The sequence below is a fragment of the Sus scrofa genome, chromosome 11 (genome assembly GCF_000003025.6).
Source record: "Sus scrofa isolate TJ Tabasco breed Duroc chromosome 11, Sscrofa11.1, whole genome shotgun sequence".
Classification (NCBI taxonomy): domain Eukaryota; kingdom Metazoa; phylum Chordata; class Mammalia; order Artiodactyla; family Suidae; genus Sus; species Sus scrofa.
In genome coordinates this window covers 7207958-7234371 of record NC_010453.5, presented here as the reverse complement: position 1 = coordinate 7234371, position 26414 = coordinate 7207958, and the positions used below count along the sequence as shown (strand labels likewise).

Here is a 26414-nt window from a genome sequence, read left to right as displayed (position 1 = left end):
GCCACTTAAACAAACCCTTAGGCTAGTAACAGAAATGTTACCGTTCTAATAGTGGGAAAACATTCTCCCTAAAAGACACAGCACAGAATAAAATAATTATTTTATTTGTGTGTTTGTTTTTATTGTGTGCTCTCTAGAAACCAGCCACTGTGCTAAACCCTTTAGCTACTTTATCTCACTTACTTTCATCCCAAACCACTCCCTGTCCTTCACTCCCACCCCTGACATTCCATCAGATCAGTTAAGAGTGTGGACTCTGAAGCCAGTCGGCCTGGATGTGAAGCCCAACTCTGCCTCTTTGCAGTTTATTCGCTTAGTGGATAGATTTGCCTGATCTCTTGTGCCTTAGTCTCCATATCTGTCAAATGGGTATGTTAACAGTAAGCACTTCATTGTGAGGACTGAAGAATTCCTGTGTGTTAAGCTTTTAAACAGTAAAGGGTAAATAACTCTGAGCCATTAATGTTGCTATTATTTCAAGATCCTCAAAATTGCCAGGTTTTTTTGTGTTTTACAATACTTTCTGTACTTTTTTTTTCCCAGTTCATTTTTGGATTCTAGACTTTTTCTAAGTCAACTAACTTCTCTTTGTCTGTTGAAATCACAGGGTGACTGTTCAATCCTAATTGCTGTCTTTCAGCATCCTGTTCTAAGCTCTCACAAGGGAGATGGAGCTAGGACATGTTCCTCTCTTTGTGGAAAGTAATCGCAAATCTATGCTGAAATTGAGAGAACATTTTCAAATTTAGCACTAACTGAAAAATGAAAGTTGTATGGACATATATATCTGTATATCACCATAAGCTAGATAAGCCTGTTTTTAGTTCCCTGGTGGCTCAGGCATTGCCACTGCTGTGGTGTGGGTTCAACCCCTGGCCTGGGGACTTTTACATGCCATGGGTGCAGCCAGGAAAATAAATAAGTAAAATAAAATCCACTTCCTATATTATGATGGTTGCACAAACCTGCAAATAGACTAAAACTCACTTAATCATACACTTAACACAAAATTCTATAGTATGAATGTATACACAGACTGTATACTGTCTCTCACTAAAGCTGTTTAAAAAATCCTACATGGGGAGTTCCCATTGTGGTGCAGCACAAACAAATCTGACTAGTATCCATGAGGATGCAGGTTCGATCCCTGGCTTCCCTCACTGGTTTAAGGATCCAGCGTTGCCCTGAGCTGTGGTGTTGGTCTCACATGCGGCTCAGATCCAGTGTTGCTGTGGCTGTGGTGTAGGCCGGCAGCTGCAGTTCTGATTAGACCCCTTGCCTGGGAACCTCCATATGCCACGGATATGGCCCTAAAAAGCAAAACAAAACAAAACAAAACAAAAATTAAAACTAAATAAATAAAATAAAATAAAAATCCTACATAAGATAGTCTATGTAAATAAACAAAAAGTCTGGAGGAAAATACACTAAACTGTTAATACTAATTGTTACAGAAGAAAAAGTGAGATGGAGCTTGCCATCTCAAGTTGGAGGACAGCTTTGATTTTTTTATTCTATATGCTTCCGTACCTGAATGTTTTATAAAGAGCATATATTTATGTGCTATTATATATTTTTGGTCTGTCTTGTTCACCACTATAACACTGTCACCTAGATCAATGCCTGCATCTAGCAGAGGTTCAGTAAATATTTGTCAAATGAATGGATCAATAAATAAATTACATTTTATTTTATTTTATTCTTTGTCTCTTTGCCATTTCTTGGGCCGCTCTCGCAGCATATGGAGGTTCCCAGTCTAGGGGTCCCAATCGGAGCTGTAGCCGCCGGCCTATACCAGAGCCACAGCAACGCGGGGTCTGAGCCGCATCTGTGACCTACACCACAGCTCACGGCAGTGCCGGATCCTTAACCCACTGAGTGAGGCCAGGGATCAAACCCGCATCCTCATGGTTCCTAGTCGGATTCCTTAACCACTGCGCCACAACGGGAACTCCAATAAATTACATTTTAAAAGTAGGAAGAAAAAAAAAACAAAACAGTGTGCACAGTACCTTGATAGATTTGTGTATGGCTCTTGCAAACTTGCTAATTTTAAAAGTCCATTCCAGGATAGATTTATGGAAGCAACGCTTTGCAGCAATTTGAAAACTACTCTTGGAATACTCTGAATGGGACCTGGCTTAAAAAATTTAGTCTCTGAATTTGATTTTTGGCTATGAAAGGAGTTTCCACAGTATATCTTTTTTTTTTTTTTTTTTTTTTTTTTTTTGCTTTTTTAGGGCTGAACCCACAGCATATGGAGGTTCCCAGGCTAGGGGTTGAATCAGAGCCACAGCCACAGCAATGTGGGATCTGATCTGTGTCTGTGACTCACATCACAGCTTATGGCAACGCCAGATCCTTAACCCACTGAGCGAGGCCAGGGATCGAACCCGCATCCTCATGGATACTAGTCGGATTTGTTTCCACTGTGCCACAGCGGGAACTCCACCCATAATATATCTTTAAATCAATCTGGTATAAAGCACGTATAATAATTTATTTTTCTTATCCAATATAAGAAAATGAGATGCTGTATCTAAGGAACTATGTTAAACTGTGATTTTGTGTTCGTATTGCCTTTAAATTGGCTGATTGAAGTTTTTCTTAGAGAGTAGTGGAAGTAAGCCTATCGGTAGTTTTCAATCTAGGTTAAAATCTGTATTTGAACTTCTCCCTCCCTAATAAACTTTTTTGACATCTATTAAGTTAAATTTTTGTCACTAGGTATCTAAAATGCTAAAATAGGATTGTCTGCATTAACAGGAAAACGTATCATATTTTGATTATTTTATTGAACATATTTTTATCTTGCTGTTTTTATTTAAGGCATTCAGAGACATATAAATATATTAAAGAATAATGTCTTGATTTTAATCTCACCTTTCCCCTAAAATGGAAGTTCTTAAACCTCAGGAGGCCAAAACCCCTTAAAGACCAGATGAAAGTGATGAACTTTGGCACTAGAAAAATGTTCACGTGAAGGTGGTTTCAAATCTAAGGTTAATAACTCTCTAAATTGTTAAAACACATGGAGATATCCATAGATGTCTCCACATCCACACAGCTAACTTGAAAACATGAATTCGACCAAGGCTCCTAGCTTTTGTATTGACGGCGACTTTCACGTTTAACCTGTGGCTCTTTAAGCTATCAGCGTCCTATATAAGAATAGCATGCTTGCTTCTCCAGGTTTAGGTCCTCAAGTGACTCCAGGGTGATTGGCAGGTGGACTGCACCTTCACATTCACCAAAAACCCCAGTGGCTTGGGGCAGAGTTATGAGTTCTTCAGATAAAGTCCTTATGTAATTATTTAAAGGTGCTGGAACTAAAGGATTGACTTCTTAAGATTCCGTCTTGGCCTTAAGACTAGCAACTATTCCTTTTGAAGAAGAGGGAATCCACAATTAATTAAGGCTTATTTCTCAACGTAGTGCTTCTGTGAGAACAGGAGAGGGGAATTGTGGTTTTGGAGTGTGGTTTGGGGGATGCTCATGAAAATGAATGATCAGTGGGATAGACCACAAGGCTGCATGAAAGACAATACAGAGAGAAACTCAGTTCAAAGCACGAGGAAAGAAATGGAGAAGGTACGAAGTAAGAATTAAGGACGAGAGAGAGCTGCGACTCTTGAAAATGGATGATGGAGAATTTCTGGTGAAGAGCCACCCAGTGTGGAGATCAGAGACTCAAAGGGCCCCTCGGACCTAAGCACACTTAGAATTCAGTTGTAATCGGTGGGAAAGGGAAGGGGTTGGGGTGATTTCTGACCCCGTTTTTCAGGGCAAAGAATTTGCTGACTTCCTGCACTAAGAAACTTCCCTGGATCGCACTCTCCTAAGAGGGTAGAGGAAATGCCAATTGTCTTTCAGAAGAAACCAAACCCAGCAACCCCCAGCCCCCCAACAGGTATTACTGCTGTCAAGTCTCTCCCGCTCCTGCTGGATCTCAACAAGCTAAGGAAAAGTAAATGAGAAGATAAATTCCAAAAGAAGACTGTTGTGGTTCAGCACTTAAAACCCGGCTAGTATCCATGAGGACTCTGGTTCGATCCTTGGCCTTACTCACTGGGTTAAGGTTCTGGCATTGCCATGAGCTGTGGCGTAGGTCACAGACATGGCTCAGATACCAGGGTTGCTGTGGCTGTGGTGCCCGCCGGCAACTGCAGCTCCAATTGGACCTCTAGCATGGGAACCGCCATATGCCGCAGGTGTGGCCCTAAAAAGACAAAAAAAAAAAAAAAAAAAAAGACGACGATGACGACGACTATTGACATTGTCTGATCCAAAGTTCTTATTGACCTTAGGAGGATATACTTTTGCAGGTTAATGAAAGTGGAGTAAGTGGTGAATCCACGGAAGGAATAAACGTTGAACCATCACTTGAGGTGTTCAGCTGTGAGTGAATGAAGAGATGGGTTGGTGCCCTGGTATTGAACGCTTAAGTTTTCCACCTTGGAGGGTCCTGGTTGTATTTAAAGGAGAAAAGGAAAGAGCCAATGACGAGATCTAGTGGATAATTTTGGAAAGAGATTACAGAGGTCTGTTAAGGTCCCTGTTTAGGTTTGAAGAGAAAAAAGATGGTTTTCCTTCGCGGAGGAACATTAGTTCTAAATTTCTAAGCCGAAGCTCTTGGAATGATAGCAGTGTTGGTGGTTGTGTGTGTGTGTGTGTGTGTGTGTGTGTGTGTGTGTGTGTTAGGAGGGTGGGGGGTGGTCTTTGATCTGATGGAAGGATATCTGTACGGAGAAGTATTAAATAACCATCAGCCTGAAGTTGACTCTGTTTTTTTTGGTCTTTTGACCTTTTAGGGCCACACCCGTGGCATATGGAGGTTTTCAGGCTAGGGGTCTAATCGGAGCTGTTGCTTAACCCCCTGAGCAAGGCCAGGGATCGAACCCACAACCTCATGGTTCCTAGTTGGATTCGTTTCCGCTGCGCCACGATGGGAACTCCTGAAGTTGACTCTTAAAGAAAAAAGTACCCAAACGTATTCAACTGTCTTTCTTCTTCTTCTTTTTTTTTTTTTTTAGGGCTGCACCCGCAGCATATGAAGGTTCCCAGGCTAGAGATCCAGTCGGAGCTGTAGCTGCCGGCCTTCGCCACAGCCACGGCAACACCGGATCCCCCAACCCACTGAGCAAGGCCAGAGATGGAACCTGCATCCTCATGGATACTAGGTGGATTCATTTCCTCTACGCCACAAGGGGAACCCCTGTCTTTCCTCTTAAATGACTTGAAGTGTCAAGGAAACTGCCTGGAAAAGCAGGCAACGCTCCTCTCCCATTGAACATATTGTACTTTACTTCTGAAAAGCCAACAACACAGATGCAACATTTCTTTGATAAAGAATCTACATAGAAAAAGGAAGTTCCCGTCATGGCTCAGTGGTTAACGAATCGGACTAGGAACCATGAGGTTGAGGGTTCGATCCCTGGCTTTGCTCAGTGGGTTAAGGATCCGGCGTTGCCGTGAGCTGTGGTGTAGGTTGCAGACGCAGCTCAGATCCCGTGTTGCTGTGGCTCTGGTGTAGGCCCGCGGCTACAGCTCCGATTCGACCCCTAGCCTGGGAACCTCCATATGCCGTGGGAGCGGCCCAAGAAATGGCAAAAAGACAAAAAAAGAAAAAAAAAAAAAGAAAAAAAAAGAATCTACATAGAAAAAGGCAAGACCGGAGCCTGGTTTCTTTTGGTCCATTTCCCTGCACATCTTTTGTTAAGGCTTTTATTTGGTGCTCAGCATCTCAACTGCCAGGAACTTTTACTTAAATGCATGTCCTGGATATGTGTGTTCTATGGCAATTGCCAACATTTCTTGCTTCTAATCACTTGCCACAAGTGCCTGGTAGCTATCAGGGATCGAACTGATGGCCCGTGTGTGTCAGATTGTGCTTCTAGACAGGTTGTTGAAGAAGCGATTACTTCTTCAGGACTAGAGTTTGGTAGGTAACTGATAGGAGGTTTGAAGGGGCGAGTGGGTGTGGAGGTGGCCTGCATTTGCGATCAAGAGCAGTAAACTTGTAATAAATGGCAGAGTTGCCGAGGACAAAATTCTCTCCTGTTTTCAACTATAACCCTCTTCCTTCCTTTGGCTGCCCCTTCTCCAGGTGCTTAATGGTGTCATTCAAATTTACTTTGAATTGAATGTTTAAATTTACTACAAGTTAATATACATCAGCTTTGGAGCTAAAAAGACAGCGTTACAGTAGGAGAGCAGCAGAATAAAAGAGCTGCTAATCTCACCTTCCGTCTAGAGGACTGTATCTGTCCTGGGTGTTCCAGTTTAAGAGGGACATTGACCAGCTGGGATCACAGGGTGAGAAGCACTGGGGCCACCAAGTTACCTGAGGAATGACTGAAGGCCTGGAAAAGGAAGACCCAGTGACTACCTGCAGATATTTGAAGGGTTCTGTGTCGTGTAGAAGAGCGAAGTATTATTCAGTGTCATTCTAAAGAGCAGAACTAGGAACAATGAAAAGAAGTGACCAGGGAATATATAGTTGATTAAAATAAAGAGCCTTCGGGGTTCCTGTCATGGCTCAGCAGTAATGAACCCGACTAGCATCCATGAGGACGAGGGTTCAATCCCTGGCCTTGCTCATCGGATAAGGATCCCTCATTGCCGTGGCTGTGGCATAGGCTGGCAGCCGCAGCTCTGGGTCGACCCCCCAGGCTGGGAACTTCATATGCCTCTGGTGCGGACCTAAAAAAAAAAAAAAAAAGAGTTCCCGTCGTGGCACAGTGGTTAATGAATCCAATTAGGAACCATGAGGTTGTGGGTTCGATCCCTGGCCTTGCTAAGTGGGATAAGAATCCGGCTTGCCATGAGCTGTGGTGTGGGTCGCAGACGTGGCTCGGATCCCGAGTGGCTGTGGCTCTGGTGTAGGCTGGTGACTACAGCACTGATTCGACCCCTAGCCTGGGAACCTCCATGTGCCGTGGGAACGGCCCTAGAAAAGGCAAAAAGACAAAAATAAAAAAAAGAAACTTCAACTAATCAGAGGTGTTCAAAAGTGAAATGGGAAATAGGCACGCTACAGCATAGCATTAGCCATAAGACCTCATTTTAGTTCAAATTGTACACGAAGGTCTTTGAGCAGTAGAGGGACAGGATCATTGCTTTAGAAAAACCACGCTGGCAGCAGCTTAGGTACTGAAGGAAGCAGGCAAGGACGGCCAGTTAATAGACCACTGAGATAACCCACAGCATTATTTCAGTAGCAGTGGGCCTTCAGAGTCCAAAGTGACCCAGCCGTCCATTGATGGATGTATGGATCAGCAGCATGTGGTTTATACAGGCAGTAGCCTGTTATTCAGCCTTGCAAAGGAAGCACATTTTGACACATGCTACAACATGGGTGGACGGTAAGACGTTATGCTAAGTGAAATAAAGCAGTCACCAAAGGACAAATACTGCATGCTTCCACTCCCATGAGGTACCTAGAGTTGTCAAAGTCATAGAGACAGAAAGCAGAAGGGTGGTTGCTAGGGGCTGGGGGAGGAGAGGAATGAGGAATTCATGTTTAATGGGCACAGAGTTTCAGTTTCGAAAGATGAGAAGGTTTGGGAGATGGATGGTGGTGATGGTTGCACAGCCGTGTGAATGTACTTAATGCTGTTGAACTGTGCACTTAAAATGGTTAAAATGATCCGTTTTAGGCCATGTGTGTTTTACCACAACTGAGAAAATACCCTTGTGAATTTTTTTAAAAGGGAGAGAGATAAATTGAACAAAGTTTAAAGGTATGAAGAAGGAGTGAAGCTCGTTGCCAAACCGTCTAACTTAGCTAACCGGGTAGATGATGAGGCCAGCAGCCAAGAAAGAGGACAGTAACCAAAGAGAGAAACAGGCTTGGGAGGAAAAGATTATGAGCTCAATTTGAGAAAAGTGAAGTTTGAGTGGCCTAAAGAACGAAGAACGTTCAGGTGGAGATTTGTATTTTATTTATTTACGTATTTATTTTTTGCCTCTTTTTTGTCTTTTCTAGGGGCGCACCCACGGCATATGGAGGTTCCCAGGCTAGGGGTCGAATCGGAGCTGTAGCCACAGGCCAATGCCACAGCCACAGCAATGCTGGATCCTTAACCCACCAAGAGAGGCCAGGGATCGAACCCACAACCTCATGGTTCCCAGTCGGATTCGTTTCCCCTGCGCCACGACAGGACCTCCCAGGTGAAGATTTTTAAACAGCTCTGAGTTGTATACAATACATTGCACCTGTTCAAAGTGTACACTTGAAAAAGTGTGGATAGATGCGCGTACCCGTGAATTCATCACAACCAAGATACTGAATTTTTCCATCATCCCATCCCTGCCAGACAAGGACTGATCTGCTTCCTGCCACTGACAGCTTTGTTCTCATGTTCTAGAGTTGTATATAAATGGAATTGTACAGTATATAGTTTTTCTGTATCTGACTTATTTCACTCAGCGTAATGGTTTTGAAAACCATCCATGTTGTTGTGTGCATGAGTAATAATTATTCTTTTTATTACTAACCGATGCTCTGCTGTATGGATATTCCACAACTTGTTTAGTCCCTTCAGTAGTTGTTAGACGACTAATTTGCTTTGTTTCTAGTTTGGGGCTATAGCAAATAAACACCATGAGCAATCCAGTAAAGTCTTTGTGTAGACACCTGTTTTCATTTCTCTTGGGTAAATACTAGGAGTAGAATGACAAGGTGAAATGGTAGGTGTATGTTTAACTTTTAAGGAACAACTTTTCCAAAGTGGTTGTCCTAGTTTACATTCTTGCCAGCAGTTGTTCATATATCTTCACCAGCACTTGGTATTGTCAACTTTTTAACATTAGCCATTCTGATTGGTAGGTAGTGGTAACTCACCATGGTTTTAATTTTCACTTTCCTGGTGACTAATGATGTTGATCACATTTTCATGTGTTTAACAGACACTCATGTAATTTCTCATGTGAAGTATCAGTTTAAATCTTTGCCCATTTAGGAGTTCCCGTTGTGGCTCAGTGGTTAACGAATCCGACTAGGAACCATGAGGTTGCGGGTTCGGTCCCTGCCCTCGCTCAGTGGGTTAAGGATCCGGCGTTGCCGTGAGCTGTGGTGTAGGTTGCATACACGGCTCAGATCCCGAGTTGCTGTGGCTCTGGCATAGGCTGGTGGTTACAGCTCCGATTCGACCGCTAGCCTGGGAACCTCTATATGCTGCAGGAGCGGCCCAAGAAATGGCAGTTAATGAATTTTTTTGCTGCCCAGTGATACATGGAGTTCCCAAGGCTCAATTGTGACCTACGCCAGATCTTTAACTCCTTGTGCTGGGCCAGCCAGGAATCGAACCTTTGTCCCAGCACTCCTAAGATGCCACTGATCCCATTGCATCAACAGCAGGAAATTTTTTTTTTTTTTAATATTCTGGATACCAGGCATTTCTCAAATTTATGTATTATAAATATTTTCCCATTCTATGCCTTTTCTTTCCATTTTCTTTCTTTTTTTTTTTTTTTTGTCTTTTGTCTTTTTGTTGTTGTTGTTGCTATTTCTTGGGCCGCTCAAGCGGCATATGGAGGTTCCCAGGCTAGGGGTTGAATCGGAGCTGTAGCTACCGGCCTACGCCAGAGCCACAGCAACGCTGGATCCGAGCCGCGTCTGCAACCTACACCACAGCTCACGGCAACGCCGGATCGTTAACCCACTGAGCGAGGGCAGGGACCGAACCCGCAACCTCATGGTTCCTAGTCGGATTCGTTAACCACTGCGCCACGACGGGAACTCCTCTTTCCATTTTCTTAACAATATCTTCCTAAGAGCAATTTTTAAAGTTTTGATAAGGTTCAGTTTATCAGTTTTCTCTCATGTGAAAGTTTGTTTTTGTGACTTAAGATACTTTTGCTTCCTTCACTGTTGAATAGATTTTCTCTTCTGCCTAACTCTAAGTGTTTCCTAACTTTGGGTTTTGCATTTAGGTCTATCTATCCATTTTGTGTTATTTTTTGTGTGTTCATTCTTTTCCCCAACTGGCTTTGTAGTTGTTCCAGCAGAATTTGTTGAAAAGATTTTCCTTTCCACCCTTGACTTGTCTCACTGCTCTTGTTGAAAGTCAGGTGACCATCTATATGCGTGGGTCTATTTCTGGAGTCTCTATTCTGTTCCACGTGGAGATATCTAATGAGACGTTTGAAGTAGGAGATTGCAACTAGTTTTTTTTGGGGGGGGTTGTTGTTATTTTTTTATTGAATATCAGCAGCATATCTTTGCCCACCCATGGAGGAAAGCATCTCTCTTCAGGAAAGCCTACCCACCACCATCATGTTTGCTGGCTTTTTTTTTTTTTTTTTGGCTGCACCCACACACATGGAAGTTCCTGGATCAAGGACTGAATCTAAGCTACAGCTGTGACTTACGCCACGGCTGCCACAATGCCAGATCCTTAACCTGCTCCATGACAGTAGGAGCTCCCTCATCGTTTCTTTTAAATTCCTGATTGAAATACGTATTTCTTACGGGCTAGAATTAGAGCCAAGACCTACAATTATGAGGCAAAGGAAAATACAGAAACTTGGGTTTTGACTCGGTCAAATGCACGATGGCACCAAGTATCCAGTCGTCCTAATTGTTTGCTAAACTTATTCGTGTATTATTTCTGTGGAAAAATTTACAGGGTAAAGGACTGAAAATGCCTGGAAGACAGCTTAAAGACCTGGGAACTGTCTCTGCAAAGACAATCAGGAATCTGGACTTGGGCAGACTGCTCGGCTCTCCCTTCTTCCTATTCATGCCACATAGTCGTCTTCCAGGGCACCAGGATCACTGACCGCGTTTGCCTGGCGCTGGTGTAGGTGCGTGGGCCCTTCTCTCTCTAGAGTCCAAGAAAAGCAAATGCTTCACAGAAATGGATTCAGCCACCATCTAAGAAGTGTTCCTCCCGCCTCGGAGAGGCTCAGGAAGTCCGTTTTGTTACCACAAAGGTTCCCTCTTCTTTCCCTCCATTTACCTGAGGAAAGAAGGTCTAAAAGATTTAGAATTATAAGAAATATGAAGGGAACTTTGAAGATGTAATAGTAGAAGAGACTCTGCAATGCAATTTCAGAGGCTCATCTTAACGTATAGAAGGGAGTTCCCTGGTGGCTCAGCCGGTTAAGGATCTGCTATTGTCACTGCTGTGGTACAGGTTCCATTCCCTGGCCCGAGAACTTCCAAACGCCACAGGTGAGGGCAAAAAAAGCAAAAACAGGGAAATTCCCCTTGTGGTTCAGCGGGTTAAGGATCCAACTAGTATCCAGGAGGACACAGGTTCAATCCCTGGCCTTGCTCAGTGGGTTCAGGATCCAGCGATGCTGTGAGCTGTGGTGTAAGTCACAGACACGGCTCAGATCTGGCATTGCTGTGGCTGTGGTGTAGGCTGGCAGCTGCAGCTCTGATTCGAACCCTAGCCTGGGAACTTCCATACACTGCAGGTGCAGCCATAAAAAGAAAAAAAAAGGGGGGGCAAAAAATAAAATAAATAAAAGTATAGAAAGATAGGATGAAGAACATGGATTCAGAAGCATGAACCTCAGCAGACCCAGGGGATCTAAGTTCATTTTCTGACTTGGGCACACAGCTTAGAAATGATCACTGCTCTCCTGTATCCTAATGAGAGCTATGCATTCGATTAGAACTACGCAGTGTCTGTTCACCATCGCTTATGTAATAACTAGTAAATTAAAAAATATATTCTAGGCGTTCCCAGTGTGTCTCAGCAGGTTAAGAACCGGACTAGTATCCTTGAGGATGTGGGTTTGATCCCTGGCCTCGCTCCATGGGTTAATGATCTAACGTTGCTGTGAGCTGCAGTGTAGGTCGAAGATTCGGCTCTGATCTGGCATTTCTGTGGTGTAGGCCGGCAGCTGCAGCTCTGATTCGACCCCTAGCCTGGAACGTCCATATGCCACAGGTGCGGCGCTAAGAAGAAAGAAAAAAAAAATTCTGGACAAATCCTTTTTTACTTACTTATGCAGTGGTTTGTGGGGGTTTTGTTTTTGGTTGCTTTTACAGCTTAAAATTTTGACCCTCTTTGCAGCAGTACAACTTGCACCTTCTTGGTAAGAAAAATAGTCAGTCGTCTCAAGAATTAATCTTATGTCTTTGCACAAGGGTTTTTGAAAATGCCTGGAAATTAAAGTTACAGGGTTTCGAACTGTTGAGTTAATGATCCTTGTGAAGCAGGAGTGTCACATACACCAGTTGCGAAGCCTGCTTCCTAAAGCCACTCACAAATGTATTTCCATGGAAATGAACAGAAGGGAAACAAAATTTCCCAATATTTGCGTTTTTGAATGCCTGCTGTGGTGAATATTTGCACTGAAGGTTTATGTTTAACCTTTCATATAATTATTTGAATTCAGGTTCTCTTCTTGGGCTATTATCTGTGTATCTGTATCTATAGTTGTGTGCATGTGTGTGTGTGTTAGGTTTGTGGAAGATGGCCTAAAATGTCGTTAAGTTTTCTATAATTGCAAAAGTTGTTAGCTGTCTGAACTCATGTTAAGCCAATGTGTGCATTTCGAACACTGTCTATTCACTACCGGTTCTTGCTTTACTACTTTGGACCTTTTGGTTCTGAAAGTTTGTATAGTTCTCTCCATAGCAGCAATTCTGATCCATTTCTTAATGAAAGATGTTACAATAACTAGCTTAGCATCTAAAGTAGAAAATAAAACTAGGAGTTCCCATCATGGCTCAGTGGTTAATGAACCCTACTAGCATCATGAGGATGCGGGTTCAATCCTTGGCCTCGATCAGCAATGCCGTGAGCTGTGGTGTAGGTCACAGACAGGGCCCGGGAACCTCTATATGCCTAGGGTGTGGCCCTAAAAAGACAAAAAAAAAAAACCCCAATTTCATTGGAGTTCCTGTCGTGGCGCAGCAGAAATGAATCTGACTAGGAACCATGATGCCGTGGGTTCGATCCCTGGCCTCGCTCAGTGGGTTAAAGATCTGGCATTGCCGTGAGTCGTGGTGTAGGTTACAAACATGGCTCGGATCTGGCATTGCTGTGTCTGTGGTGTAGGCCGGCTGCAACTGCTCCAATTAGACCCCTAGCCTGGGAACCTCCATATGCCGCAGGTTCGGCCCAAAAAAAAAAGAAAAGAAAAGAAAAATAGTGCTGGTAAGTGTTTAGGGTGATAGTTTCTAAATTTATTGCGTTTTTATTATTTAAAGTTTACCAGCAGTAAATATAATTACTTCCATTTTGGACACCATGTAATATATAAACATAAAGCTTGTACGACCACCTGGTATATTTGCTTGGGTCCAAAGGTTACACAACAATTTCATAACTCATTAAAGATTTTGACAAAGTGTCTTCCCCTTGATTTTAAATCATTATTTTGTAAGGAAATTTTAATTAGCAAAAAAGATTTCTAAGTGCAGGCCAGTCCATTGAGCCAATAATGAATTTGTTTGAAAATAATTCTCAGCTTCTAGAAGTACTAGGAGAATAAATTTTTTTCCCTTTAATTAGTATCTTAGAATTTTTTTTTTAACCAATGCCAAATGCAATGTGAGCTCAAGTTTTTTAGTGCAGTTCTAAACTTAGAACCCGTGATTTTCAAGTGGGTTCTAAATTTGGCAAAAAATGTCTTCTCTCTGCCATAGTAGCTGGTATTTTCCCATTCTTAAGGGTTCATACGATTTATTTTCTAAGCAAGTGTGCTGTTTTTCTTCACTTTTTAATAATTTTTTCCATTTCCCCTTTGTGGAATACCAAATGTGATGTGATGTTTTTTAGGCCATAAAATAAAATAGACATGGTAGCTTTTGGAAAGAAAAAGGGGGGAAATGGTAAGAGAAGAGTCATTTAGCTTCTTTCTTACAGTGAAAAGAGGAATACTTTATGTCTTCGATATTAAGTTACATGAAGTTTATATATAGGTTGGTAGAAATCACCAAGTCAGAATTCAATTCAGATACTTACTTTTTCTGCAAATTTCTGCCTAAATGCAAATGAGTTCCGGCCCCTCCTTGAGAAAACTATAAAAGAGCTTCCCATGTGGTCATCACCTCCAGACGTGTGTCCAACAGAGCCATCTCCTGCGGGCTGCTCTTTGCTAAATGGTTTTTTGTTTATTTGTTTGTTTGTTTGTTTTATCTTTTCTAGGGCCTCACCCATGGCACATGGAGGTTCCCAGGCTAGGGGTCTAATCGGAGCTGTAGCCACCGGCCTAGGCCAGAGCCACAGCAACTCAGGATCCGAGCTGCATCTGCGACCTACACCACAGCTCACAGCAACTCGGGATCCTTAAACCACTGAGCGAGGCTGCAACCTCATGGTTCCTAGTCGGATTCGTCAACCACTGAGCCACTATGGGAACTCCCTCTTTGCTAAATGTTTAATCCCATTCCCTGCAGGTGAAGACTCAGAGGCAAAATAGTAAAATGCAAAACTCAGGGCCTAACAGTTATGGATCAGGCATTGCCACTGCCCTGGTGTGGGATTGGCCCGGGAACTCCCACGTGCCTCAGGCACAACCAAATAATATAACATAAAACCCAAAACTCACTGGGTGCAGAACTTGGGCCTGGTGCCACTGGCCTCTGCCAGGTGGAGGTTATTATGGACGGATGTTCTACATAGTTGAAAACAGCCACTGCCTCACTCTGCCAGGTGTGAGTTATCCTCGAGGACAGGCTACCAAGAGCTCTCCCCGGAACAGGGGCCCACATGGCCCTCACTCACCTGCCTTTACCTGTCCTTCAGTTCCAGGCTCAGATCTCTCACTATTATATTCCTCGTATCCTTTTTTCTCCCATTAGAACCATCTTTTCATTAAAATAAATGATCCCCCCTCCCCCCAAAAAAAGGCAAAAAATAAAATGACCCAGAGGGAGGAAGATATGCACGAATAAAAAGGTGACATGTTTGGGTTTTTTCCCCTCTGGGGACAAGCTTTTGGGATCTGATCCCTCAGGCGTACACCTCTGCCGAAGTCTGTATCTGTCTGATCCAGCAGCTTCCTTTTCTTCCCACGATGCTCTTGTCTGCGCATCTGTACCCGCCAGCCGGCCCAGGACACTTCCCTACACCTCCTGGCAAACGAGCACCCATCCCGCTCAGGTCTCGCCGTCTCCTCTGCTCAGAAGGAAGAAGCTCCAGGCCCCTTCTAGCCGGGGCGGCTGCCAGCCAGAGAGCGAGGGCCTTGAAGGTCTCGTCCAACAGGTTCCCCTGCTTTTCTTTCTCCTGCTGCTGCAGTGCCAGGCGCGGAGGACCGGAATACTTCAGATATTTCCCACTCCCGTCTTCCTGGGCACAAAGCTTCCTGACCACCAGGCTCCCGGCAGAGGCCACAGCCGGCTTTTCTGGGGGCAACGGCGCTCCCCTCCTCCAGGCCACTTCCACTGGCAGCTGTCTGCCCTCCCCACCCTGCAAGTGCCGGGAAGATTCCACTGACCTCAACATTCCTAGAGTGGATGGCGTTGGCCTGGACATCCAACCTAGAAGGGAATGCGGCAGAGCGAACCAGCCGGGCACGGCCCCTGCAAACAGCACACATCGCTCGCGTGCCAGGTGAGAAACTCAGATGGGTTTAGCTCAGCAGACCCACCAGCCCAGTCCCCGGCCTCCGAGACGGCGGCGTAAAGGACTGTTTCGTGAGAAAACACTGTTGCTATCAAGTCAGACTCAGACGTTGAGGCTTACTCCGAATGACATTCTGGTTTTCCTTAACAGGGCATCATTTATCCGGCCTTGTCTGGAACCTCTCTATTTTGGCCTCAATCATCATTTGCAGTGGTTTCGTATTACATAATCTAAAGGAAAGAGCGTTCATTGGGCTCCAGGCCAGAGGACCTGGGTTCAGTCTGTGACTCTGTCAAGAGGTGATATATGACCTTGTGCATTTACCTTCTCTGGGCTTTCATTGAAAACCCTCAGGGGAGTTCCCGTCATGGCTCAGTGGTCAACGAACCCAACTAGGAACCTTGAGATTTCAGGTTCGATCCCTGACCTCGCTCAGTGGGTTAAGGATCTGGCATTGCCCTGAGCTGTGGTGTAGGTTGCAGACGAAGCTCAGATCCAGCATTGCTGTGGCTGTGGCATAGGCCAGAGGCTACAACTCTGATTCAGCCTCTAGCCTGGGAACCTCCATATGCCACAGGTGTGGCCCTAAAAAGCAAAAAACAAAACAAAACAAAACAAACAAACAAACAAAAAAACCCAAAATACCCTGAGAGCTGGATTTGATTGTAAGCATGTTCTAAAACTCCATGCATATTTTTTAAACTACTGCTTAGTTAGTAGTATAGTAAATAGAAAACAGCATTTAAAATGCTGTTGTACGATAGTTTTTTTCCCCACACTCATCCCTACGTTACTTAGTTAAACTGTCAGGAATACCACTATTTCTAATCTTGTAGGTTTGCCGGATCTGTGCTTTCATGATTGAATTCAGCTCATTTTACTCCGTTTTTACACTTCAGCTTTACTGACTGCAGATCTACTGTCTTTTTTTTTCTCTTTATAAATCTACTTTTATACGCTTTCCAAGAACGTCTCAAAATGCTCTTAATGATGTCTGTGACCCATTCCTAAAGAGACCTCAGCCCTGAAGCAGTGTGTGGTCAGGGCAGGCGTTTTCTGCCGACCCCACAGTCTGCTGGCTGGGTGACGGCAGCAGCACATCAGGTCTGGGTCTTTGGGGGGCTGCCCACAGTCACTCCCCAGATGCCTTTTCTGTGTTATAAACAGAAGTTCAGAATCCATCAGCTTATTAACACCTTTGAAACCTCCCCCCCACCAATAGTTTACTCTTTGCCACATGAATATATTATCTCTTATTTTTTGCACATGCATAAAGTTTTGCAAGACCTTTTGGCTGTTTATCCCTTTGGAGCTTTATCACCTGGAAGAAGAGTCACCTGCAGAATTGAAGGTTGTAGCACGAATTTCCACTTCCATGTCATTTTTTTAAATATTGAAAAAATAAATAAACTCTTATCCTCCTGAGGATGCTGAGCAAGGAACAAGGTGCATATTCTACCTGAGAGATGGGAAAACTTAGCATTGAGTCTGTGTGTGTTTCAAAATTTTTACATATTATGCTACATTTATAGTTATTATAAAATGTTAGCTATAGTTACTCTGCTATGTAATAGTCCACGTAGTATATTTTATTTTATTCCTAATTTATTTAGACCCAATAGTTTTACCTTTGTACTCATTTATTTATAGCTAATAATCTTACCGTTAGCATTTTGTGTTTTTTTTTTTTTTTTTTTTTTTTTTTTGTCTTTTGTTGTTGTTGTTGCTATTTCTTGGGCCGCGCCTGTGGCATATGGAGGTTCCCAGACTAGGGGTTGAATCGGAGCTGTAGCCGCTGGCCTAGGCCAGAGCCACAGCAACGCGGGATCCGAGCCGCGTCTGCAACCTACACACAGGTCACGGCAACGCCGGATCATTAACCCACTGAGCAAGGCCAGGGACCGAACCCGCAACCTCATGGTTCCTAGTCAGATTCGCTAACCACTGCGCCACGACGGGAACTCCAGCATTTTGTTTTACTGTGGATTTTAGTAGGGGTTAGACAGTAGTTGGTGGCACAGTCACGGTTAGACGCACATCGCTTCATTATTCCCCCACTTTATCACATTTAAGCATTTACTTATGAATCGAGTGGCTCCTATAGACCAGGCACTAGGCTAGATGCCAAGAAAAATGATAAATAAAGCTCACCCTGCCCTTGAGGGATTTTCAGACCAGAAGGCTATACGCCTGGGAAGTTGCCGGCCGGAGGGAAGATGCCAGGGGAGGAGTGGGCTCCGAGCCGCGCGGTCAGGGGAGGCTTCTCCGAGCGGAGATGTCTAAGCGGAGAGGCAGGCGGGAGGTGGGCAAGTGGCGGATTATCCTCATTGAAGGAACCATCAGGGCCCGAGGAAGCATATGGTCTCGGGCCGCCCAGTGGCTCAAGAGTGATGCTCTGCTAAACCTTTTGAATGTTCTCATGAAGGCAAGGAGCAGTCAGAGGGGTTTTTGAAGTCGAGGACTATCCATGCTCATATTACCGTGTTTACTTTAGAAAAGTCACTTGGAGGTTTCGAAGGCCCAGAAACGTTAGGTGGTCAGGAACCATTGCAGTCAGCTGAGCAGGAAACTGTAGCGTCCCCCAAGAAGGTGGCCTTCAAAAAGAGGGACATGGGGAGATCAGAGGCATGAGAGAGAGGTATAGCCACAGGACTCGATGGAGAGAGAGGTAGAGCCACAGGACTCGATGGTCTGTGGATCGTCAAGAGTTGGGGAGAGGGAGGAATAGATGATGAAATTCAAGTTTCTGGGCCAGACTTGTGAGCGAGAGAAGACAGGAGAAGGTTTTCACCGAGAGTGCCAAGGTGGAGGAAGTCCTGACTCATGGCCACCAAACGCAGTGCTGTCTCTAAGTCCTGGAGGAATCGGAGAGATGAGGGGCTTGTCTAAGAATGAAGTGGGTCTTCTGCGGCTCCTTGGCCCACTCACCCTTGGGTCAGGAGTGCTGGGGCCCTGTCACCTGCTCTATTGGGATTTCTCCCTAATGACTGGGAAAGAGCACCCGTTTTCTCACTTCCCGCCAGACCCTAGAAGCAGGCAGTGCACAGTTTTTGCTACCTTTGATATGTATTTTTTTTTTTAGATGGTTGAGTTTTAGTGCCAAAGCAGAGCGCATAAGGAGACATTCGTGCAGGACGTCACGTGTTGGGTTGGGCTTTGGCGCGAGAGAGACTAGCTGGGGCAGCCAAGGCAACCTTACTTTCCTCTTCTATAAGATACAGCGAGGACTTGCTTCGAGAATTATAAGGAGGTGAAGCAGTTAGGGTGGGAGCAGATGTAAATGCCCACTGAACAGTCGTGTCTGCCCCTCCCTCAACCCCCACCCCTCGCACCCCCCCACCGGAACAGCACTGCCTTCTCGCCCTCATGGGAGAAGCTCTGCACTGTTTTTTTCTTTACTGACTTGCTAACAAATGGGTGGTCTGGGCGGATTTTGTTGTTTGTTTTTTCATTTCTTCGGGACAACAGAGAGAAAGGAAAAGAAGAGAAGAGAGGAAGAGCGAGGGATCGAAGTAAACGCGGGGCCTTTGCCAAGTGGAGGTTTTGCCCCAAGAGCTCTTTCGACTACAGGTGTCAACCCATAGCCCATGACCATCCTGTGTGTCTTCAGGAGCGCATTGAGGGCTAAGAAGGTGTGAACTGAGCTGGGACAGCAGGCTTACGAGTAAGAGGTGACTTTCTTTCCTCCGCAGGCTGACTTGGCTCCACCTGTCTTTGTCCTTGAATCTTAGAGTTCTAGGCCAGGATGCGATTGGCATCTCCCTTTAGAAAAATTCGAGTCCTCTTCAGATCTTCCTGCTTTTTGGAGATACGCATGTAAATTCTTTCTTACTACCCTCTCTGGCTTTAGATAGTATCTAGCCCTTGCGTTTAGGGCTCACTCCCCGCCTCAGGCCACCTTTCTTAGATGTTGGATCATCAGGGAACCTGTCAGTGGAACACTCTGACGCTGGCTTCTGCTTTCGTCGGCTCCCCTTTCCCCTCCTTGGCATCCTTTTCTTCTGTGGCTCCAGCAGTTCCTCCTCTAATCTCATTTGTGTTCTTTTGCTCCTTCAAAGAACAAAAAATCCCTTTGAAAAAGACAGGAGGTTTGCTGTTAGCTATTGAAGAATGCATTGCCACGTCAAGATGTTCTTTGAGTCTTGTAATTATCTTTAATAAACATACAGCTTTTGAGGACACCTTGGTACCATGTAACACTTGGGCCAGGATATAGTCTCTCCCTGCAGAAAGTTTACATTTCTTTAGGAGGAACAGGATTCAAGAGACTAATGTTACGCTTCTTTTAAAAGATAGGCAGGAAACCGTAAGAGATAGCCTCACAAAAATCCATTCTTCTGCTTGGGATGAGATTATTGATTTCCTTAGTTACTATTTTTCCCTGAAGTGTTGAAATAAGTGCCTTTTGATGCCTAGGCTTGAGAAAAACTTGTTCCCCAAAGCCACTTGGCAAGTCTAAATCCCAGGAACTAGGTGCTTTAAGTGCTATGTTTGTGCAGCAGGAACCATTGTTGCGAGAGGAGGGCGGGGGCAGAGTGCCTACTCGGAACCCAGCAATGGGTGGGAGTGACCTCAATCTAGGAGCGTCTGTCCTTGCACGTCGGCCTCCCTCCTCGTGGTACCACTGCCCCCTCCACCCACGGACTCCTCCTCACCCACGTGGCTCCCCGTAAATCTGGAGTCGTTGCGTGCACAGCTAAACTGGTTTTACCCAGACCTAAAACCTAGATTAAATGTGTTGAATTCGATGGCACACATTTTAGTGTCAAAACATTTTCTAATTCATTTCTAATTTTCTAGAAGGACTAACCTTTTGGGGGAGTTTATGAATGTTTGTGATATCTGGTAATATGCAAGAAAAAATGTATGAACCTCAAAATTTGCCACACAAATGCAACCATTTAGAAACCTGGTGTCATTCTGATGTTAAGGATTTTTATTAAGATATGTGATCTTAAAAAAATAAGTATATTTACAATCTTAGGGACTTTTGCAACACTTCACAGTCAAAAGCAAAAACAATCTGTTAAAAACAGCAGTTTGTAAAACATTGCCTCAAATCATCAGGAGAGGGGCCAACCTGCATAGAAATTAGCCACATGAAGTTGCCCCTTTCAACCGATTTTGGGGAGTTCCCCGGTGGCTCAGTGGGCTAAGGATCTAGCGTTGTCGCTGCTGTGGCTTTGGTTACTGCTGTGGTGTGGGTTTGATCCCTGGCTTGGGAGTTTCTGCATGCTGCAGGTGCAGCAAAACACACACACACAAAAGAAAGAAAAACTGATTTTGAACAACAGAAATGACATGATGATAGGTTTTGCTCCATGTCCCTAAAGCCAGCATACTAGATTGTAATTTAACCTATGAAGGAAAGGGAATTCTAGACAGAGTTTATTAAAACTGCGTATCAACAGTGTGATAGTTGTGGACAAAAAATAGAACCTCATCTTGACATTCAACTAACCTTTATTGAGTACCTGTGATGGGCAGAGTGCTGGAGAAACAACGAGGAGTAGGTGATATATCAGATATACAATAATAAATTGTCGTGTTTGTTACACTATAAAAGCCATTAGAAAGGTACAACCAAAAATAACAGAGTTCAGAAATGAAGGAAAAACTCACAGAGCTGAGAATTATAAATGGTTGCCAAGTTTTAAAGGAGAGGTTGAATTTAGCAGCAGAGGTGGGGGAAGGACACTGCAAAGCCAAAGAGACAGTGTGACCAGAAGCTTGAAAGTAGGAAAGTACAAGGTCCAATTTGATCGGAAATTGGGAGACAGTGGAAGGAAAGCAAGAGAGAAATTTTGCCTGATGAAGGAAAGCCTTGAAGGCCAGGTGAGGATTTTGTGGTTAATTGGGAAGAAAATGGTGTAATTAAGTGGAAAGTTTTTAAGTAGTGGAGTTTTATGCATTAGGAAAATTATTAATCATACCAATTTTTAAAATAATCTAAAATAAATAGCCAAGGTCTGGTGATCATTTACAGCATTCTAAGCCATTTGCATACTAGGCTCAGGTCTTTATTCATATGAGCTAATTTAAGCTCAACTTCCCTCTGAAAGGGGTATGATCCCTTTACAGAAGCAGCTGAGGTTCAGAGAGGTTAATTCACTTTGCCTGAGGTAACACAGCTTGTTAGAACCAAGGCAAGGAATTTAACCTAGGAGTGTCAGGTTCCAAGGCCTTTGCTCTAATCCACAAAATCGTAATGGTTAGGACTAGAGGTGGGGGCAATAGAAATGAAGAAGAAGAAAAAAAAAAAAGGTGGGGGGCTGATGCAGAAGTGCTGGGATGATGTTGTAGACGTTATAGAATGTGGTGTGATGGGGGAAGGGGGCTCGGACCCATAGAACTGGAGCCCGTGTGGGAAGTCGGCAAGTTAAGGAAATCAGAAAAAAGGCTGTGGTTTACAGAGCAGATCAGTGAGCTTGAGAAATTGGTACGTGGTGGGTCCAGGATAGATCCCAAGGCTGAAAGGGAAACAGAGTCATTTACATAGGAATGGAGGTTAAAACTCCCTGCGGAGCTGGTCACTGGGGTCTGTAAGAGAGAGAAGAGGCAAAGAGAAGCTAACTCAGGACTAAATTAGGAGGAAAAGGGAAATGGTCATTAAAGTCGTCTCATCAGTAGCGAGGAGAGGTAAGACCTCTTCCTTCCAGCAGATACCCGATTCTGATGTGTGTTTTCAGGGTGGTCACTTTTGAATGACAATGGAGACACCTTTACTTTAGGGCTATGATAAATGTCTAATATGTATATATATATATAATATTATACTATATTTGCAGTTCCTGTCATGGCTCAGTGGAAACGAATCTGACTAGCATCCACGAGGACACAGGTCCAATCCCTGGCCTTGCCCAGTGGGTTAAGGATCCAGCATTGCTGTGAGCTGTGGTTTAGGCTGCAGACACAGCTCGGGTCCCGAGTTGCAGTGGCAGTGGTGTAAGCCAGCAGCTACAGCTCTGAATCAACCCCTAGCCTGGGAACCTCAATATGCAGTGGGTGCAGCCCTAAAAAATAGATTAAATATATATATATATATTTATTATACTATACATAATAATTATATATAAATATACTATATATGTAGTTAATATACATAGTATGTTTCTTTACTAGGGAGAGTTTCTGGAAAGTGAGGTCTGAGTTTTTAAAAATGATCTGAATCTTTGAGTCTTCTATTATAGAAAATTTAAAAACTGGAGTTTTTCTAAGTTTAGAAGTAATATAAACTGGTTGTAGAAAACTAGGGAAATATTGACAAATATAAGGAGAAAATAAATATTACCTTTCACCAGAAATAAATACTATTAATTTTTTCTTTTTTTTTTTTTCTTTTTTTTTTTTTTTAGTATTCTTCCAGTCTTTTTTGGATTCCCACACACACTTTTTCAAACCAGGGATCCTTCTGAAAATACTTTGTTTTGTCATGACAAGGTATTATGAATGTTTTGACATGGCATTAAATTTAGTGCTCTTAACAATTTGACATTGGCATAATAATCACAATGTGTCATGAGGATGGGCCGCAACCCCCCCTCATTGATCACCTAGGGAGTTTCCACATTATAGGTAATTCTGCAGTTAATATTCTTACTCAGATCTTTGTGCTTGTTACCTCTTTCTGATTATTTTCTGAGTACTTTTGGAGGCAAAATCACTGGTCACACACCATGAATATTTCCAAGGCAGGGTTCTGTCTCCGAATGTGAATATCAACTTACCGGTCGTACTTATGTTAGAATGTACTAGATGGTGCTATCTCCATCCCACCTCCTTATTTCTGTTCTCGGAAATCAAAAGGAAACCTTAGGGATCAACAGCCACCTTTCCAAAAAAGCATACATGTTTTTCGTTGTTGTTGGTTTGTTTGTTTTTTAACACCTTCGTGAACAACTGACAGGGGTTGGCAGTCACCTTCTGTTTAGCTCCACAAGCCATTTGCCTGCTTGGGAGTTCCCGTGGTGGCTCAGTGGAAACGAACCCGACTAGTATCTGTGACGACTCGGGTTCAATCCTTGGCCTTGCTCAGTGGGTCAGTGATCTGGCCTTGCCGTGAGCTGTGGTGTAGGTTGCAGGTGCATCTCGGATCTCAAATTGCTGTGGCTATGGTATAGGCCAGCAGCTGTAGCTTAAATTGGACCCCTAGCCTGGGAACTTCCATATGCCTCAGGTGAGGCCCGAAAAAGAGCAAAAATAAATAGATTAATAAATAAATAAATAAATAAATAAATAAACAAACAGAAAGGCCTGGTACTTTGGGAGGTGAGGCTGTCTTCCCAACTGATGCAGCTTCCTGGCAAAGGGACTCCTGTGCTTCTGGCCTCTTGACAAAAACAAATCCAAGGGGATGAACCAGCCAGGGGATACAGGTATTTATCAGGTCTGGCCTGGAAATTTGCAGGCATCCCCTTTGCATTTCCTGGAGGTCTCTGACCTGGAACACCTGCTTTTGTCCTGGGTCTCCCTGGCAGAGCAAGGGACCCTCCTTTCTGGTCTGCAGAGTCTTCCCCTGGGCTTGGGACAGTCCTACGGTTTCAGCACCAGCATCGCTGGGTGGCTGGGAGCTCTGGCCGCAGGTCTGGGATGCCAGGCATCTCTCCTTGCCAGTTCCTCCCTTCTATCACACCCACACCTGTCACTGAGGCCTGACGTTCCCCTGGCTGGGAAACGGGGCTTCCTGACTCCAGCTCTAGTGAGATATTTTGTGAACTGCAGGGTGCATTGGTGGGTTGGAAAGTAAATTTAGGATTTTAAAAAAAAGTGAGACTCCATCACAGTAACAATAGGTATTGTTTCATGCCATATTTTTCAAGGTTTTTTGTTTGGTTTGGTTTTTCGGAGTTTTTTGGCTGCACCCACAGCTAAGCCACCAGGGAACTCCCTTTTCAAGTTTTATATATGCAGAATGTATGGGTCCTATGCAAAAACCTTGAGAGCCATGCCTGTAGACTCAATGTCAGATTTCCATGAGGATATGAGGTCTTTTTAGGTGGGAAAACGTGATCATTTTAAAAATTTCATTAGCGAAGCTAATAACTGGAAGTTCATGTGGCTTAGTGAAGAAAACTAACCTTGGAGTCAAAACTGGGTCAATATTGTTACTCTCTCACTAGCTGTGTAACCTTGGACAACTTAAGGGATCTCTCTGTGCCTCTTTAGAATTATTTGTAGAAGAGCGATAAGCACCCTGTGCAGGATCATTGTGAGGGTTAAATGAAATCACTTCTATATAGAGATGAGCACACAGGAGAGAGATGAGAACTAAAGCTTATTCTCAGAGCTCCCACTGTGGTTCCATCCCTGTCCTCTCTTAGTGGGTTAAGGATCCAGTGTTGCCATGAGCTGCAGTTTAGGGCACAGATGCAGCTGTGGCTGGGGTGTAGGCCGGCAGCTGCAGTTCCCATTGGACCCCTAGCCTGGGAACTTCCACAGGCTGCACATGCCGCCCTAAAAAATTCTCTAGTCTTTTGTCTGGGCTTGTAGGCCATCATCTGCCACACAGCCAGACTCTGACCCTCCTCAGGGGTACATGGTGCCTGTGTAGCCCCCGAAATGCTTCTGTTCTCACCTGAGGGACCCCTCTCGTTCAGATTCCCACCCTGTGTTCTGTGTGATCATAATACATGTTTCCTACAAAATGCACCTCTGATCAAAAACATTTCGGGGAGTTCCTGTTGTGGCGCAGTGGAAATGAATCCGACTAGGAACCATGAGGTTGCGGGTTCCATCCCTGGCCTCGCTCGGTGGGTTAAGGATATGGCGTTGCCATGAGCTGTGGCCCAGGTTACAGATGCGGCTCAGATCCTGTGTTGCTAGGCTGTGGTGTGGGCCAGCAGCAACAGCTCTGATTGGACCTCTAGCCTGGGAACTTCCATATGCTGCGGGTGCAGGCCTCAAAAGACAAAAAAGACAAAAAAAAAAAAAAATTCAGAATCACAAGTCATAGTCCTGAAGTCCGAAGGACCCAAGCCAGAACTTGCAAACTCACATGTCCACAGGGGCCAGGCGGGTGAGAAGGCAGGTCACGTGCTTAGGGGATGGTGGGGACTGCGGCAGCCGACAGACCACTCATCTCCTTTGAGGGGGGCAGCCACTGTTCACAGGACCGTCGCCCTCCCCAAACGTGGAGCCAAGCTTCTCAGATCTCTGATTTTTCGAAAGAAATCTGATTTTTCAAAAGATTTTGTAATGTGCAAAAAATCCAGCATCTACTGTGTTGACCAAATGGGACCTCTGTGTGTCGGATAAGCCAGAGGCCTTTGCATTTGCACCGTCCAACCGAACCCCTCATGGCAGTCACCTCAGGGCGCTTAAGAAAACCTCCCAAGGTACCCCTGGAGAGTGCTCTTTTAATATTATTTTGTAGCAGAAATACACTCTGAGTACAGAATGTATAGCTCTACTAACAGAAGACATTTCTGCCAAAGGAAGAAGAGCATCGTTTTCAGGAGGTGTGGATGCCACGGGCAGCAGGAAAGTACTGGGCAAATTGGCAAGAGGGGAGTGTTTGTCCCATGCTGTGTTTGTTTCATACAACATTAGTTCTTTTTTAAAAAAACAGCTTTATCGGAGTTCCCGTTGTGGTGCAGTGGTTAATGAATCCGACTGGGAACCATGAGGTTGCAGGTTCGATCCCTGGCCTTGCTCAGTGGGTTGAAGATCCGGCATTGCCATGAGCTGTGGTGTAGGTCGCAGACACGGATCGGATCCCTTGTTGCTGTGGCTCTGGCGTAGGCCATTGGATACAGCTCTGATTAGACCCCTATCCTGGGAACCTCCATATGCTGAAAAGGCAAAAAGACCAAAAAAAAAAAACAGCTCTATCAAGAGATAATTCACATGTAAGTTGGATGATTTCGGGTACCTTCAGAGTTA

General features: G+C 44.3%; 1 protein-coding gene across 4 annotated transcripts in view; it reads left to right on the top strand.

Moving 5' to 3' along the window:
- Nucleotides 1–26414, top strand: part of HMGB1 (high mobility group box 1) — a 125516-nt gene that overhangs the window by 86700 nt on the left and 12402 nt on the right. The window contains exon 1 of one of the 4 annotated variants that reach the window (XM_021065161.1): nucleotides 14236–15521. The exons of the other annotated variants lie outside the window; for them this stretch is intronic. Coding sequence (XP_020920820.1) covers nucleotides 14986–15521 — 536 coding nt within the window. The 5' untranslated portion in view covers nucleotides 14236–14985. Of the gene's footprint in view, nucleotides 1–14235; nucleotides 15522–26414 lie in introns of those variants that run through there. 4 annotated transcript variants of the gene reach the window in all.